Here is a 19419-nt window from a genome sequence, read left to right as displayed (position 1 = left end):
GATGCGGCACGCTGCGACCTACGACTACGCGGGAGCGTTGACAATTCAGACTATGTGTGGTGTGTGTTGAGTGTAAGTGAAAGGAATAGGATGTGAGTGGGAAGTGTAGTGAAAAAAATTAAAAAGGACCTGGCCAGTGGGTAAAAAGAAAAAACTTTATTCTGTACCTCTGGCTGGTGCTGTTAAAAAAAGTGCGAGATGGCGAGGTTTTGTGTCTTAGTAAGGGACATAACCTCTGGTGTGCGTCGACATGTTTCGGTACATGCGTACCTTCTTCAGGACGGGGCACAACTCCCAACCCTACTCACGTTTCTCTACAGAACAGGATTTTTGTTCTAACTTTCCTAAAAAGTGATTACATTCACTAGAGACAAATACAATGTGCCTACAGCGGATTTTTTTGGAACATGTAGTTACATGTCCTGAAAAAAAGAAAAAAACATTAGGTTTGGTTACCATATAGGTTGGCTCAGACAGGTGCAGTCACCTGGAGCCCCAAACGGTTGATTTAACCTGTAAAGGGAAAAACAGACATACAGAACACATAACACACAAACTCACACACACTTATAACAGACTTAGGATTTAGTGTTTTTAAACATACTTATTGTATGAGCTGATTAAAGCATCATGAGCAATTCCTGAACATCAGGGTAGGTAGGTAGGTGGATCCACAATCTATAGGAATAGAAGAGTGGGATCAATGTTGTTGTTTCTACTCACTTGTTGGATTCTGTAATGTACCCACAGAGCTTAAACTCTGTTTTAGTGAATACTCACGAAATCCGCCTTAGTCGGCCTCTTTCCTCCACCCTGTGCTGCTCCGTCGTAAATGATGTACGGGTGAGCTTGGTGGTATTTAAAGGTGGATGAAGTGAGTTCTCATTGGTTAATTAGTGGAAAGGCTAATGACCATACAAGGGTGATGACCTTGTTGACGCCCCTTCCATGCGTGTGATTTTGTCACATGTACCATGCACACCACCGTCATTTGTTAATTACCGGGTATAACCTGTCCATATATGGACTTTCCGCTTGTTAGCCACTCACACTCTGTTATTTTCGCTCGCGCTGGGGGAGCGCCCGTGTGATGCAGCCGCCGTTCTCTCTCCTTCGCGCATGCGCGCTGCCCGGTCTCCAGTGTTCCATTGCGCATGCGTGCTGCCGGGACTTCGGGGTTTCATTGCGCATGCGCATTGATCGAGTGTGATTCGCGCATGCGCGTTGTTAATAGCGCTAGTCATCGGTGCAGCTATTTCGCCCGGTTATTTCTTCATTGTTATTTTTGGTAGTACATTATGATAGTAACCAGGTGGATCATTGGAGTGTTTTGGTTTAAGTGGATCTGCTCATTGTGTCACAACCACGGAGGTGGTACCATATCGTTTGCAGTGATATTATGATGTGGTTGACCATACAATTATATGTCATTTATTCAGACGGTGGTACTGACTGTTGGGCTGGTTCCTATATCAACCAATTGTTATTCCTTATTTTTATCCGGGGTCTTTTAGGAGACTTGGCTCCACGGTATGTCATCATTAAGTCCGGTGACATGGGTTGTCAGGCGGAACACCCAACGTTGTTCCTTTTGGAACAGACCTGTTTCAGAGGGTAGTCGCTCTATGACGGTCCAGCGTAGGTCGTTGACGCAGTGTTGGTGTGACAAAAAGTGTGATGCCATCTTAGTTGTTGTTTTCTTACAGCGTATATTACTTTTGTGTTCCCCTATCCTTATTTTGACGGGGCGGGTGGTCATGCCTACATACTCTAGTCTGCATGGGCAGGTAATTAGGTAAATCACATTCCTTGTGTTGCAGTTGGTAAAGTGGCGTTGCTCCCATGTTGTACCATTTCTGAAGCTTAGGTTTTTACTTTTTTGAGTTTGATGACAACAACTGCAATCCCCACAAGGGAAGTGACCTTGTACAACAGTTACATTGGGTCTCTCCATCTGGTTTGTCCGTGGTCTGGTATGGACCACAATGTCCTTTATGTTTCTGCCCCTTCGGTGCGCGTGCATCGGTTTCTCAAATGACAAGCCTCCACAATTCAATATACCCCAGTGTTTATCAATGACCTTCGACACCTGATTTGATATGGTGGAATAAGTTGTTACACAGATCGGCCTCTTGTTCGCTTCTTTTACATGGGGATTTTCTTCTATGAGTGCCTCCCTGTGATTGTTTTTAGCGCGTTTCATCGCTTTATCGATGGTTCTAGTGGGATATTTCCTTTGCACAAGTTTGGTTTTTAGATCTTTCGCTTGTCGGTTGAATTCACTCAACTCTGTGCAGTTTCTCCGGAGTCTAAGGAATTGCCCATAGGGTAGATTTTCCCTTAGGTGTCTCGGGTGGAAACTGTCGTCAAAATAAGGATAGGGGAACACAAAAGTAATATACGCTGTAAGAAAACAACAACTAAGATGGCATCACACTTTTTGTCACACCAACACTGCGTCAACGACCTACGCTGGACCGTCATAGAGCGACTACCCTCTGAAACAGGTCTGTTCCAAAAGGAACAACGTTGGGTGTTCCGCCTGACAACCCATGTCACCGGACTTAATGATGACATACCGTGGAGCCAAGTCTCCTAAAAGACCCCGGATAAAAATAAGGAATAACAATTGGTTGATATAGGAACCAGCCCAACAGTCAGTACCACCGTCTGAATAAATGACATATAATTGTATGGTCAACCACATCATAATATCACTGCAAACGATATGGTACCACCTCCGTGGTTGTGACACAATGAGCAGATCCACTTAAACCAAAACACTCCAATGATCCACCTGGTTACTATCATAATGTACTACCAAAAATAACAATGAAGAAATAACCGGGCGAAATAGCTGCACCGATGACTAGCGCTATTAACAACGCGCATGCGCGAATCACACTCGATCAATGCGCATGCGCAATGAAACCCCGAAGTCCCGGCAGCACGCATGCGCAATGGAACACTGGAGACCGGGCAGCGCGCATGCGCGAAGGAGAGAGAACGGCGGCTGCATCACACGGGCGCTCCCCCAGCGCGAGCGAAAATAACAGAGTGTGAGTGGCTAACAAGCGGAAAGTCCATATATGGACAGGTTATACCCGGTAATTAACAAATGACGGTGGTGTGCATGGTACATGTGACAAAATCACACGCATGGAAGGGGCGTCAACAAGGTCATCACCCTTGTATGGTCATTAGCCTTTCCACTAATTAACCAATGAGAACTCACTTCATCCACCTTTAAATACCACCAAGCTCACCCGTACATCATTTACGACGGAGCAGCACAGGGTGGAGGAAAGAGGCCGACTAAGGCGGATTTCGTGAGTATTCACTAAAACAGAGTTTAAGCTCTGTGGGTACATTACAGAATCCAACAAGTGAGTAGAAACAACAACATTGATCCCACTCTTCTATTCCTATAGATTGTGGATCCACCTACCTACCTACCCTGATGTTCAGGAATTGCTCATGATGCTTTAATCAGCTCATACAATAAGTATGTTTAAAAACACTAAATCCTAAGTCTGTTATAAGTGTGTGTGAGTTTGTGTGTTATGTGTTCTGTATGTCTGTTTTTCCCTTTACAGGTTAAATCAACCGTTTGGGGCTCCAGGTGACTGCACCTGTCTGAGCCAACCTATATGGTAACCAAACCTAATGTTTTTTTCTTTTTTTCAGGACATGTAACTACATGTTCCAAAAAAATCCGCTGTAGGCACATTGTATTTGTCTCTAGTGAATGTAATCACTTTTTAGGAAAGTTAGAACAAAAATCCTGTTCTGTAGAGAAACGTGAGTAGGGTTGGGAGTTGTGCCCCGTCCTGAAGAAGGTACGCATGTACCGAAACATGTCGACGCACACCAGAGGTTATGTCCCTTACTAAGACACAAAACCTCGCCATCTCGCACTTTTTTTAACAGCACCAGCCAGAGGTACAGAATAAAGTTTTTTCTTTTTACCCACTGGCCAGGTCCTTTTTAATTTTTTTCACTACACTTCCCACTCACATCCTATTCCTTTCACTTACACTCAACACACACCACACATAGTCTGAATTGTCAACGCTCCCGCGTAGTCGTAGGTCGCAGCGTGCCGCATCCCTTTAGCGGGGTGCGAAGACCCCGATGATGAAGCATGACACCAAGGGGCCTGTTGGTGTGTGAGGGGTATTTTACACAACACCGAGTGTTCCCCCCTTCTTTCTTCACTTTTCTTTCCAATTAGTGGTAGGATTCTCCTTGTTTATGTATCAGTGCCCGTGGAGTAGGAATCCTACTTGATACTCTACCTCCCCTCTTTGTTAAATATAGTCTATAAGCAGCGCGCAGCTGCGGGAGTTTTGTCCCTTCAGACATAACAGAAACACACACATCAAAGTACACACACTTAGGTATAAAAAAGAAGTCAGCGGTACACCCACAATGGAAGACGAACATGGCCTAACTTTTGCAGAGGATGAGATCGATAAGATTCTAGCAGACAGCAATCTTTTTGAGGGCTTGTGCAACCAGGATACAGGCCCACAAACTAACGATTGGAACGAACTACTAAATCTCAGGCGTAACCAAATTAAAGCAGCATTACATGGCCTGTTTATGACCCAGTACTTGCGTAACAAAATGGCACCTCCTGGCCTGATTGTGAAAAACGAACCATTAATTTTCCAACATGACATGATTTTTAAGAAAGAGTGGTCACTGATCTCCTGGCACTGCTCGAGAGATTGGTTAGTCCTGATAATAAAGACAGCAGCCAGGATCACCCAGGAACTGAAAATCGAAATAAATAAAATTGAAATACAACTGAAGACATATATATCAACCGAAGACCTGAAAATAAGACTGGATGAATTAAATCAACAAATGACCGAGTTCGAGTTCAACCTAAAACAAAGCAAGACTAACAAACTGTCCAAAGATGTGGCCAAATTCACCCCTGAGAGCGCGTATGCTTACACAAAAGTGGACTATGTCTCAAAAAACAACTACAGCGACACAGACAGTGAAACTTCAGACACTGGCTCGTCAGGTTCCAATTCAAGTGGAAACAAAGGGAACAGACAAAGAAGGGGAGGATGGCGACAAAGACGCCAACAATTCCCCAGACAAAGGGGATGGCGGGGATATCAACCACCGAACCATTTTCAACAATTCATGGGTCCACCACAATTCAATCCCTTCCATTTTGGACCAATGTGGAACCAGGAATATAATGATGGTTACTACGGGCAACAACAACCGTATGGAGGAAACCAGCAGCCTTTTTTAGGGGCTCGCCAGAACGCACGAGGGAAGAACCGGAAAGGGAACAATGTGATGTGGGAAGATCAAGAACAGCCCAACGCCCGAACGACCCGGAGCATGACGGGATCACTACCCAATCAACCATCAACCAGCAAGAGGGGGACTTAGTGGTAAACCTCGCACCCATCATTTTGACAACGATGCAGAAAAATGTCCTAAACAAAGGATTGGGGTATGTACCCACTCAAAAACCTGACATTTTCAAGCTCAATGTAGAATTACAAGACTTTTTCAGGAAACTGAAACTACAGGCTTTTTTTAAGGATAAACCTTTGCCAGAAGACAAGACAGACACAGGTCTGAGACTAAAATCAACTTTCACCCCTCCTGACTCAGGTATCCCCATGGAGATTCTAACTTTTGAGAAGGCAGTGATAACAGAGGTCAACAAACTGAACTTACTAGGGAGGAATGTCTTCCACAATACCAGTGGAGAAGAACAACAAGCACTCCGGGAATTAACGGCCAACAGCGAGCTAGTCATCAAACCAGCTGACAAGGGGGGAGCAATAGTACTGCAATCCCTTGAGAAATATGATGGAGAATGCCAACGTCTACTGTCCGACGAACGGAACTATAAAAGACTGGATAGTGATCCAACAGAACGAATAAGAACACGGATTGGGGGTATGGTGGAGGAAGGACTTGCCCACGACTGGATCAGCAAGAAGGAAGCTGATTTCCTGCAACAACCGACCCCAAGGATACCATACTTTTACTGCATCCCCAAAATACATAAGAACATTGACAATCCACCTGGAAGACCAATAGTCTCCGGAATTGGATCCATCCTGGAACCCCTATCGAAATTCTCAGATGCCTTTCTAAGACCGATGGTACAGGCAACAGATACGTACCTAAAGGACACCAAATCGGTACTACAACTGCTGGAAAACACCACCTTTGACCCAACCACGCAACTTTTGATAAGCTTAGACGTGGAAAGCTTATACACAAGCCTGCCCCATGAAGAGACACTAGAGATCATCGAAGAAGTACTCTTCAGCAACACTTGGAAATACCAAACACCGAGAAATCTGGTCCTAGAGTGCATCACCATGGCCCTCAAAGACAATTTTTTTCAGTACAAGGAGATACTATACCTACAAACCCATGGAACGAGCATGGGTAGTACTTTTGCTCCGAGCCTAGCGGGACTATACGTCTACCATCTAGAGGAACACAAGATCCTACATGAAAGTAACCCCTACCGTCCCCAGATTGTCATCTGGAAACGATACATTGATGACATTTTCATCATCTGGAACGGCGATGTCAACAGCGCAATGAATTTTGTAACCTGGTTGAATACCCAGAATGATTATCTAAAATTCACCAGCACTTTTTCAAATACATCGATGGTTTTTCTCGACTTGAAAATCTACAGTGAGGATGGAAGGCTAAAAAGTACAACACATTTCAAGCCGACCTCCAGAAACTGTCTGCTGCGTTACGACAGTTTCCACCCGAGACACCTAAGGGAAAATCTACCCTATGGGCAATTCCTTAGACTCCGGAGAAACTGCACAGAGTTGAGTGAATTCAACCGACAAGCGAAAGATCTAAAAACCAAACTTGTGCAAAGGAAATATCCCACTAGAACCATCGATAAAGCGATGAAACGCGCTAAAAACAATCACAGGGAGGCACTCATAGAAGAAAATCCCCATGTAAAAGAAGCGAACAAGAGGCCGATCTGTGTAACAACTTATTCCACCATATCAAATCAGGTGTCGAAGGTCATTGATAAACACTGGGGTATATTGAATTGTGGAGGCTTGTCATTTGAGAAACCGATGCACGCGCACCGAAGGGGCAGAAACATAAAGGACATTGTGGTCCATACCAGACCACGGACAAACCAGATGGAGAGACCCAATGTAACTGTTGTACAAGGTCACTTCCCTTGTGGGGATTGCAGTTGTTGTCATCAAACTCAAAACAGTAAAAACCTAAGCTTCAGAAATGGTACAACATGGGAGCAACGCCACTTTACCAACTGCAACACAAGGAATGTGATTTACCTAATTACCTGCCCATGCGGACTAGAGTATGTAGGCATGACCACCCGCCCCGTCAAAATAAGGATAGGGGAACACAAAAGTAATATACGCTGTAAGAAAACAACAACTAAGATGGCATCACACTTTTTGTCACACCAACACTGCGTCAACGACCTACGCTGGACCGTCATAGAGCGACTACCCTCTGAAACAGGTCTGTTCCAAAAGGAACAACGTTGGGTGTTCCGCCTGACAACCCATGTCACCGGACTTAATGATGACATACCGTGGAGCCAAGTCTCCTAAAAGACCCCGGATAAAAATAAGGAATAACAATTGGTTGATATAGGAACCAGCCCAACAGTCAGTACCACCGTCTGAATAAATGACATATAATTGTATGGTCAACCACATCATAATATCACTGCAAACGATATGGTACCACCTCCGTGGTTGTGACACAATGAGCAGATCCACTTAAACCAAAACACTCCAATGATCCACCTGGTTACTATCATAATGTACTACCAAAAATAACAATGAAGAAATAACCGGGCGAAATAGCTGCACCGATGACTAGCGCTATTAACAACGCGCATGCGCGAATCACACTCGATCAATGCGCATGCGCAATGAAACCCCGAAGTCCCGGCAGCACGCATGCGCAATGGAACACTGGAGACCGGGCAGCGCGCATGCGCGAAGGAGAGAGAACGGCGGCTGCATCACACGGGCGCTCCCCCAGCGCGAGCGAAAATAACAGAGTGTGAGTGGCTAACAAGCGGAAAGTCCATATATGGACAGGTTATACCCGGTAATTAACAAATGACGGTGGTGTGCATGGTACATGTGACAAAATCACACGCATGGAAGGGGCGTCAACAAGGTCATCACCCTTGTATGGTCATTAGCCTTTCCACTAATTAACCAATGAGAACTCACTTCATCCACCTTTAAATACCACCAAGCTCACCCGTACATCATTTACGACGGAGCAGCACAGGGTGGAGGAAAGAGGCCGACTAAGGCGGATTTCGTGAGTATTCACTAAAACAGAGTTTAAGCTCTGTGGGTACATTACAGAATCCAACAAGTGAGTAGAAACAACAACATTGATCCCACTCTTCTATTCCTATAGATTGTGGATCCACCTACCTACCTACCCTGATGTTCAGGAATTGTTCATGATGCTTTAATCAGCTCATACAATAAGTATGTTTAAAAACACTAAATCCTAAGTCTGTTATAAGTGTGTGTGAGTTTGTGTGTTATGTGTTCTGTATGTCTGTTTTTCCCTTTACAGGTTAAATCAACCGTTTGGGGCTCCAGGTGACTGCACCTGTCTGAGCCAACCTATATGGTAACCAAACCTAATGTTTTTTTCTTTTTTTCAGGACATGTAACTACATGTTCCAAAAAAATCCGCTGTAGGCACATTGTATTTGTCTCTAGTGAATGTAATCACTTTTTAGGAAAGTTAGAACAAAAATCCTGTTCTGTAGAGAAACGTGAGTAGGGTTGGGAGTTGTGCCCCGTCCTGAAGAAGGTACGCATGTACCGAAACATGTCGACGCACACCAGAGGTTATGTCCCTTACTAAGACACAAAACCTCGCCATCTCGCACTTTTTTTAACAGCACCAGCCAGAGGTACAGAATAAAGTTTTTTCTTTTTACCCACTGGCCAGGTCCTTTTTAATTTTTTTCACTACACTTCCCACTCACATCCTATTCCTTTCACTTACACTCAACACACACCACACATAGTCTGAATTGTCAACGCTCCCGCGTAGTCGTAGGTCGCAGCGTGCCGCATCCCTTTAGCGGGGTGCGAAGACCCCGATGATGAAGCATGACACCAAGGGGCCTGTTGGTGTGTGAGGGGTATTTTACACAACACCGAGTGTTCCCCCCTTCTTTCTTCACTTTTCTTTCCAATTAGTGGTAGGATTCTCCTTGTTTATGTATCAATAACAAACAGCCTTACAGTACTGACCCTAAACTTCAAGGGTTTAAATAATCCAGTCAAGAGGAAGGCAATTCTTGCATATCTAGAACAGTCTGGAGCACAGGTCGGCCTCCTCCAGGAGACGCACTTGCTCCGCGGGGACTGGAACAGAATAATATCCTGTGCCTTTCAGCAGCAATTCTTTCCTCCCTTGCCACATAAGAGGGCTGGAGTGGTGATTCTGTTTTTGTGATTTTTTCAGGAGAAGTTGAGATGAGGGTGGAGGAGATAGGGGGGACTCCTGGGATACAGAGTCCATTTAGGCCAGGGGTAGGAGCGGTTCCTGCATGAAGCTGCAGCAGACATCCTGACTATACAAGGTAGATGGGTGATCTTTGGAGGGTACCTAAATTTAGTATTTAATAATGCAGTAGACCACTCGACCTAGAGACAGGGAGCAGCCGGGGAGATTAGTCAGGGGGTTGCCCTTGGGCTACAGGAACTGGGATTCAGGGACATTTGGTGGAGTTTGCACCCAAATTCTAGAGACTATACATTTTATTCCCACACACACAAATCCTGTGCCAAACTGGACCATTTCCTTTGCTCTAGGGAAGTCAATGCAGTGGTGAGAGCTGTAGACATTGAACCTAGATCCCTGTATGATCATTCACCGGTTTTGTTAGACCTTGCACTTCCCCCCATAAATGAAGGCCAAAAACTAACTTAACTGAAACTGCAGCTCATCTACTCCTTCCCACGTATTAGGCTTAGGTTTGGTACACCGGGGTAGGCGTATTTAGAAGTACCAGTTGAGTACGTTTAGTCAAGCTTTTATCTTTGTATATAACTGTATATATTTTATACCTTTTAAGTATCATATGGCTCAGAAACCATATCAATGCTTTTACAGTATTATTTCATAATACTCCTTTTACTGTACGGACTTTACTTTATAACAAGTATTGCAATCATAGAAATTCATTTCTCTTGCATGAGAAAGAAGACTGTTCAATAAACAACACCTTTTTATTGAAAACGTCTGTCTCTCTATTTCTCTGCACTCTGGTGAAACTAAGTATGCACAACTGACTGAGTGAAATAGCTATCTATTGTTTTCACACAACTCTGGAGATATACTCCTTATTCTGGGGGAGCAAAGTTGTCATGTTTATGCGGTTGTCAGAGGCTGAATCCCTTCTTGTCTAAATCAGGGAAGTTCACTCCTCCCTGTTCATTCGAGAAAGTTTCTAGTGACCTCTGAGCTAGCTGGCAAACCTAAATTAAGCCTAACATATTCAATAGAGACCTAGTCGACCTCAGTCCTATGTCTAAACTACCGTTTATGTCAGGGGTCTCCAAACCGGTCCTGGAGGGCCGGATCAATGCCAGATTTTTAAAATGACTACATGTATCTCAATGGGGATATCCAAAAAATCTGGCATGGATCCGGCCCTCCAGGACCGGTTTGGAGACCCCTGGTTTATGTTATTCCAATGCGCAGAGCCTATTGGGAAAATAGGAACTACACTACATCTTGTTCCTTGGAGCTGGGGGGGTGCAGGTTCCTCTAAAGTCCTGTGGTTTTAGGTGCAATACTTACACCCCAAAATTTCTTTTTTAGGTCCCGCCTATGCAGCGTGCATGCGCTGCATTGAAAAAGACCTTTAGTAATTGACACAGCTTTGGGGGAAAAAACCCGTTACATTGCTTTCAATTGCAACGAGTGCACGTTTGGCGATTCCCTTGCGGGAGCGAGCAGCAGCACCATATTTAGTAATTATCCCGCCTTGCTGCATCCTCCCGCAAGGGAATCATGCAGGCCCCTTCCTCTCCCCTCCCTCTGCAGCCGCGCGAGGTGCGCGTGCTAGTGCTTCTTTTTGTTCGATCATGGTTAAGCCGGTCAAAGAGGTGAGTGGGGCATTAAAGAACAGTGCCTCATCAGATTAAAAAGCCCAATGACAATTTAAGATGCTCTGTCTGTCATTCGTTGCACATTCTTTCTAGTGAAATGGGGGATGTTCCAGAGACCTGGAACACGGGCACTGCCCGTAGCGAGCGCTTGTGCACAATGGTAAGGAGTAGGGAAGCGTGTTGTAGGTTAGTGTGGTCGTAGGCTGATATACTGCGTACCGAAAAGGTTGTATTATGTAATGTTATTGGTAATAAACATCTGTAGTGGTATAATGTGTGCTGGGGGTCTATGAGATGCAGGGCCTGCCATCCTTATGCCACCCGTGATGAAGACGCAGAAATGAGTGCTGAAAACATAGGTTGTTTATACCTTTGTGAGTAAATCCTTTTTACAAAAATGTCCGTATAGGGGAGTATGGGCTCTCCCTGCGAGCAGCGGTGGAAGGTGGCAATATTCTAAAAGCAGAAGGTATAGGAATATGTTCCCGTCCCCGGCTGTGATGTTCCAATCACTTGTGCATGCAGACAGTGATACCTTGCTACTCCCGGCCCCCAGGGGCTTACAGTACTGTGTTATTCTTTTCTCCGGAAAAAGAAATAAAATAGCAAATAACAATGTGTTTGTAGGCCAAAAGTGCTTCGCATACAAACCTGTCATTGCACTAAACCAGTGGCACACCTTAAAAAACCCGAATCGGCTGTACAGGCCATATAAAAAAGTTTTGGGAACTAAAAATGTATTGCACGAAAATCCGATTCTATCAGGGGGATCCTTCATCCGTAAAAAACAAAATCATTTATAGTGACTTCAACTCCTACGATTTTCTCAAAGCCAGTATTGTAGAAGGATTTAAGTTCGAAGCAATATGGGATGATAATGTGAGCTAAAACCTGTACTTTACTTAGGGAAGGGGAAGGGGAGGTTGCACGCCTGGGCTTCCTGTTAATCGGCTAGATGTGTCCACCTTCATGTGGTCGGGCGGTCCCGTGCTGCTGCCATCCCCTGAAACCGCTGCATGCCATTTCTAAGCAGATGACTTCTGCGAAGAGGGAGGGGGGAGTGTTTAAGGGAAGGGCTTGTTTTATTGGCTTTCCTGCTCGGTTTTGCTTGCTGTCTTCCCGCTGTAGATCTTTAAAGTGCCACTCTCCAACAGTAAATGCCTGCGTTAAGGACTCACTGTTGTACGTTATTCCCTTTCGCCCTTTCTCTTAAGCAACAATGCAACTGGCGCTCATGTAAAATGCCAAAACATCTTCGGGTCGAATATATAAAACTGCAAAAAACAAGCATTTGCTTAGCCAATAGGTCTCACTTTTAGGACTGTATAAGTGTTTAGTTATCCAGCACAATATCGTTGGTGCAACAACATCAACTATTGCATGCCTAAACACTTATAAGGTCCCAAAGGCAAGACCTATTGGCTATGCCAATGCTTGTTACTCTTTGTGGCAAGGGTCTCTGAACCCAGTCCATACCAGTCCTGTCCTCCCTGGTACAGCATCTATCAATCAGGCATTTGTCAAGTGCGACTACTCACTCGTAAGGTTCTCAAGGAGCTGGGGGGGGGGGTGCAGGTTCCAGTCCATGACCACGGGGGCGGAGACAACATTGTGAAAAGGAGATATAGCCTATTCAGGTGCAAGCAAAACTCCTCCCACTACTCTAAATGCAGGCCAGTTCTATTCAGCCCTGCGATGAGTAACCCAGGCAAGAAAGAGCATACCTCAACCCCCCTAGTGACTATCTAGAGTGAATCCACATCTCATCTCCTGTCATTCATATACCAGAAGCTGAATACACAGATGGTAAAGTAAGAAAATGCCCACTTTCAAAAATGTCCATTTTCAAACATAGGATTTAAAAACCACATTCACCAAATCTGATCCCTACTTTAAGTTACTCAAGTAAAAATGATACAGTGCAACCCCAATGGAGACAGTTAGCCTCTCAATAGTGAAAATCGAAATACACAATATTTCACTATCAGGTCATAAACACCAGTACGTGTTAACATTTCACATACACTGCACGGTGCCCATGGGGGTACCCAGGGTCTAACATAAGAGTGTCTTACATGTAAGGAAATGGAAGGTTTGGGCATGGCAGGTACTTGCAGGGGCAACATGGCAGTTCACAACTGTGCATACAGGCACTACAGTGGTAGGTCTGAGACACATTTACAGGGCTCCCGATGTGGTTGGCACAACCAGTGTTGCAAGCCCACTAGCAGCATTTGATTTAGAGGCCCTGGCGCACACTGTTCACTGTACTGGGTGCTTACCAGTAAATCAAATATGCCAATCATGTATAACCAACCTTTGTCACAATTTATACAAAGGGCATATGCACTTTAGCACTGATCAGCAGTGGTAAGGTGCCCAGAATCCTACAGCCGACAAAAACAGGGTCAGAAAAATAGGAGGCAAAAGGTTTGGGGATAAACCTCTCAAAAGGGCCAAGTTTAACAGACATCAAGTCAAATTTTATTTAATAAGCCATTTGATAACTTGAATTACCAAATTCAGTAGTTCCATTCAGGAGTTAGCTCAGCTGAGTTGTCAGCGTGTAACCCTGCACTTGCCAATGGGGCGACTAGGCTTTCCACAGTAGAAAGGACAATTTGGGACTCTTAATGCTAGGACAAAAAAAGTACAAGGTCTACTGTTCTAGTATACAGCACCCTGCCTTAGTGCTTGACAGGCCTACCTTAGAGGAGACTTACACAGATTAAAAAAAGGGTGGGCTTAGTTGGCAGAGTACCACTACATAGAATTCTGCAGAGTTAAACAAAAACTCTGTGAATTCTGCTCCGCAACTCTGTTCCATCTCATCCCCATTAATGAAACAGAAACCTCACATACCCTTGGTAAAACAACAAGTAACTCTATCTTTACATGCAAAAATGCATAAGTCAACTGACAAAAGTGAAAATGAAAATACAGCAAGCAGTAAGGGAGATGATGATTTTGGTGTCCTCCCTAACCTAGGTAGACAACCCACACAAAGAGCACATCATGCTGAATGATTTGGTGGTGGTCCCATCCTCCTAGGACGACCCCAAGCACTGTTATAGGCAAAATACAATCCCAACCAAAGGCCCTGCAAAGCATTATGGGACGGGATTCTAGAGTGCAGTGGTCTACCAATGTTCTGGTACACTTTTACTTGGCTGGCACTGGCAGTGCTCTAAAGAAATGAAAGCCATAGGATAAAAGAAGGGGCCTGATAATCTTTATGTAAGTCGTAATTTGCATGGTCGGTGTAGGAGGTGCCATCAGCAGCAGTAACCGCAGTAAGTAATAAAAAACAATGCTGCCTTTACTGGCGGTGGTGACGGTCACTGAAGCAAGTCAGAGGCCCCAGCAATATTAGCACCATCATCGGGTGGGGCACCCCACCCTGTGTATTGATACCACACAGTACAAAGAATCGTTCTAGTCAAATACATGTGACACAAGCAGTGCACAGCCAAATGATGTCACACCCGTCCCTGATTCCCAATGTCCCCAACGCACTCTTCTATTTACAACACTCCCTGGTCGAGATGACGTTTCTAAAATGAAAATAAGCTCAGCACACCCCCCCACAGCTGACTGTAAGTCCATTTGTGCCACATCCAACACTTAAAAATACAGAGAACAGTAAAGAACTCCTTTAAGCACTAGGGGCAGTCAGAAGCATACTTACTAACTGACATATAAGAATGGTGCTGCGGATGAAAGACACAACTCAACAATGCCTTCTTCTGATTGCCACCTCATTGGTGTCTGGCAACATTGTCCCTGCCTCCATTAAATGTCAGTACACAATCTACTTAGTTTAGCACCGTCTTGCTACCAATTAAATTCAAGGAAAAGAATGACCATCAGCGCTATAATTAAGGCAGACTGACTGGCACACTGACATTCTGCATGCACAAGTGTTCTCTTTCATTCAGCAGCACCATTTTGCAGGTATCATTTCCTACTTTATTTTATTTGTGGAGAGAGATTTGTTTCATCGTCTTTGTGCAACCTATACCAAATCATCTCCACTGAAGCGGTAGGATTATCTTATCAACACATTTCTAAGTCTTTCACATTGCCCTACACTGTTTTGTTTGCACAAGCAGTTTATTCGTATTTATTATTTAACAACAATATTGATTGCACAAAATACCAAAATGTGCTTTAAATTTACTTTTGATTTAATCTTTTTCAAAATTTTCACAGGGTAGGCGAACCTTCTATCAAAACCTTACTTGGAGGAAGGCTCCCTTGCTGAAAATCAGATTGGGTATTACATCTGCCTTTTTATCAGTGCCAATTGAACACATGGGCGAGCCAATAGAGGAAGAGGTTGGAGCTAGTGGAGGACGTGGGGGGCACCAGGGGAATGTGGGTGTGGCCTCCAATAAATATTTGAGCACCTGGACTTCATATTTACAAACTAAGCACTGGTTAAGGGACATGGTTGTAGGCATCAGGGCAGGGGTAGGGCACAGCTTGGGGGTTGGGAGGGGTTAGGGGTATTTGCACCTCAGGTCAGGAGGCGGACCGGGGGAGTTTGTACCTCATGGTGGTGGGGAGCGGAGAGGCAACCTTAGCCACATATACCCCTTTACCATTCATGCCTTTACTACAAAAATGCATGGTAAAGGAATGTGTGCTGAAGGAATGCATGGTTAAGATGCTGTTATTATTAAGACTGTGATTTTTAAGCCTGCAGGTATAGGGAATTCGTGGTTCTATCATAAAACAGGCTTATAGCCTTCATCATTGCAATACACTACACCCAACACAGTTCTCATGTATTGAACACAAACATTTCGAAAAGGCAAAATATGCCAATGAAAGAACACAAGTTCTACCCTATCAAATGTTGTACCGGAGACAAGACCCTGGTCCAGTAATGCTGCTGATCACATAAGGGCTATCAGGACAGGAATACATTTATGATCATGCATCTGAAGAAGCCATTTCATTACCTTTTAAATCCTTGGAAACATCTGCTATACACAAATCTACCCATTAGCCAAGTTTTTGTAGAGCGCGTTGATTGAGTGAGCGTGATGATCGAGTGAGCGTGATGATTGAGTGAGCGTGATGATTGAGTGAACGTGATAATTGAGTTATACATTGAGAGTCATAGGTTGGCCTGATGGAACTTTCATTTACGTATGTGTAATCTCAGTAATTTCGAGTTGTGCTTTTTGGGTGAAATTTTCCAAATTATGGTATTATATTATGTTACGTGCTGTTTCAGCAGAAATGTATCGAAATCTCACGGAAAAAATGTGAACAAGCAGAACGCTAGCAGCTGCTGTTTGTGGCGATTTCTTTTTTTTTACTCTTTTCTAGTACCACTTGTGTCCTTGCATCCAAAATGGATCAAAGGATTCATTTAAGCTAAGTATAGTTCCAAAAGCCAGGTTTGCATTGGCATAATGATTTCTGCATAGCCCTAGTCATGGACTGCTACATCCTACACAAAACGGATTGCACAGAGGAAGAGCAGCAGAGACATCCTTATTTTTATATTGTGAGTGATTTATGCAAAATGACCTGCCTAAAACCATCAACCAACCCAGCCAACTGCCACAAGTTCCAGAAACAGGCATCTACTTGTGTGCGTTTCATCCAGTGCATCTTAATTCACAACTGTCAGCTGCCAAGAAAAAATCTATGGTCCTCTATATCTGCTGCTATCTCATAATCATTACAAAACTTCTGTATCAAAGGGTCGGCTTCGGACATATCTTTATTCTACTTTTGCACTTCTTTATTTTATTTGTGTAATTTTAACTAGAAAAAAACAAAGGTACAGACCACCCTTTCTTGGAAAGCAGCTGCACCAGTGGTTGATGCAAAAAGTGTTGATAGCCCCAATGCTGTCAGTGTTGGAGACTCAAAACTTGAAAGCTGAGGGTGTCAGGAGCACAGCAGTTGTCCATCACTCATGCCACTTGTGCTTTTCCAATGTTTGCATAGGAAATGATGGATGATACAAACTTCTACATAAACACCTACAATGTCTTCACTAAAGATCCAGAGAACTTTAGGGCAATGCTGTGGACCACTGATGTCATTAACTGGAATCAATGCCTGCTGATACAAGGTAAGTGGAGCTGAACTTGTGAAACTGGATTTATTGACTGCACTGACTCTATTGAACACGAATAAACTTATGCCCATTTTTATTTGCTGAGCTGTCTAAACATATAACTAGATAATAATTTAAATATTAGAACATGAAAAGGAACAATTTTCCCAAACAGCATGCTATAAACCAAAAGACAAAAATTGCAACTTGTGTAGTGTGTGGTATTTCCTGTGCTTCCAGTGTATGAGGATTTGCGAATATGCATCTTGAAGCTCCAAGATCATTGTATAATCACTTCTCTGTAGCATCAGGAAGGCGTCTTGGTGTGTTACCATGTGAAAATCTTGTTTTTAGAGGAACGTGTTCAGTTCTCTGAAATCCATAATAAGTCTCCATTGTCCTGTCATTCTTATCAGAGAGAATCCGTAATAATGATTTCTCTGGGATTTCCTTTGAGAAGGAGGAGGAAAATGCCCTATTGTTGTTCCCACAAGTGAACATGATGTTGCATTTTGTGTGGACAGACAGGTGGTTTCTGTAGAAACTCCAGTGTATACCTTGAATGTGAAATCTGGAGCACCCATCAGTCTGATGTTTTGAATTCCAATGTGGAGGTAAAAAGGGAAATTCTCCCCTTTATTCTTTGAGATGAGATTGGTGGGGGAGGGCAGCTGTGAGGAGCCAAGCTTGTTTTGGTTGTCCTTGAAGGGTGCAAGCTAGGTACTCTATTTCACCCAAAAGATCTACCATATTCTGGTCTTTTGTTTCTGTTGAGTGCATAGACCCGGGTATACCTGGGTTGCCTTAAGGGGTAATATGGCCTGCCTTAACCTTGTGCAGATTGAAGCCTCTCCTGTAGGCCTGGGATCTTCATGAGCCATGACAAGTTGTTAAGCCAGGACAACAATACGGCAAGGTGACCAGTGGTTTTGCCATATCTTTATCAGTTTTAATATTCTACAAGCCATTATAAGCATGCTTTCCAAGCAGCATATCTAGTATTTTTGTTTGAACTTTGAACAGAAAGTGTTGTCTCTCAATTACCCTGTTTTTGTACTACAGCTGCTCTGCCCCTGGCAAAAGCCTGTGTTTGAAATATTCATTGCAATGTCAATTATTGTAGTTGCACAATCTTTGACAATGGTTTTAGCAGTCTCCCTCTTATCCTTTTAAATTAACTTGATTAATGGCGAGATGTCATGAGACATTTGGTGATCTTAATGGCCCAAAATTGGCATGATATGTGCAACCTTGATTGATATTCCCACAATGGAACCAACTTTATGGTCAAAATTACCTAAGCATCTGCCATCCTTATCAGTGAGTGCAGATGACGGCGTGATTGGGTTCTCTGATCTACAAAGGGCCACAAACATGATAAGAGCGTCTTGTTTGTAATGGCACATGAGGTTGGTAGGGGCAGAGGTTGGGGCCCTGTATTTCTTTTCAAAATGGGGCACCACCACTGAAACGATGGCTCACGTAAGGACAAGAGGCAGCAAGATGGCAGATGCGTGAGACACTTTAATCCAGATTTCTGACTAGCCTCCAGAGCCGCAAGCACGCTGTAGATGCCCTATAGAACATGTTCCCCAGGACTGCAGCTGGTGTTTAGGGTGTTGCTGCCTAACTGGGCATTCACAGAGGCCGCAAGCGTAGACATTTAATTTTTTAGAAACAGCTCCTTGCTTGGGAACAATTTGTTGTTGCTGTTAGGGTTGGACGCAAGTACCTCAGATTGTGAGCGGGCAGCCGCAATGGGGCCGATGACAGCTGGAGGAAGTGTTGGTAATCTCAGTGGTAGGGCTGCTCCAGGCTAGAGATAATCATTGGAGCACTGTGTTCTGTCGCCCCCCCCTCCCTCCCCCTGGTGGGAAGATAGACTTGACAGAGAAATGAGACAGAAGAGACCCCTCTCCCAAGCATCTGGGGATGTGACTATTGATCTGCTGTGTAAGCTGGTGAAGGACTGCAGGCAGGTGACTGGGGTGAGAATGCCATCTATGTAGGAATCGTCACATCCCTTCTACAGAAGGAATGGAGTGTCAGTAGGACAAGAGTGCTTAAATTCACAGAGTTTAGGCTAGTGGGACTCAGTATGCATTATGGGTCTTGTACACATCACTCAGTGCTTCTGGGCCTGGGGACTAGAGAGATTTG

The 19419-nt window shown here is 44.1% G+C and overlaps 1 protein-coding gene across 1 annotated transcript in view; it reads left to right on the top strand.

The window, feature by feature from the left end:
* The window catches only part of LOC147734916 (glycine N-acyltransferase-like), a 280998-nt gene that overhangs the window by 83614 nt on the left and 177965 nt on the right, over positions 1–19419 (top strand). Inside the window, exon 4 of the mRNA XM_086953683.1 lies at positions 17148–17274. Coding sequence (XP_086809809.1) covers positions 17148–17274 — 127 coding nt within the window. The remainder of the gene's footprint in view (positions 1–17147; positions 17275–19419) is intronic.

Source organism: Lissotriton vulgaris, chromosome 1_2, assembly GCF_964263255.1.
Source record: "Lissotriton vulgaris chromosome 1_2, aLisVul1.2, whole genome shotgun sequence".
In the NCBI taxonomy this organism is placed as follows: Eukaryota; Metazoa; Chordata; class Amphibia; order Caudata; family Salamandridae; genus Lissotriton; species Lissotriton vulgaris.
The sequence above is the reverse complement of the archived record's forward strand: the minus strand, read 5'-3'. Positions and strand labels throughout refer to the sequence as shown.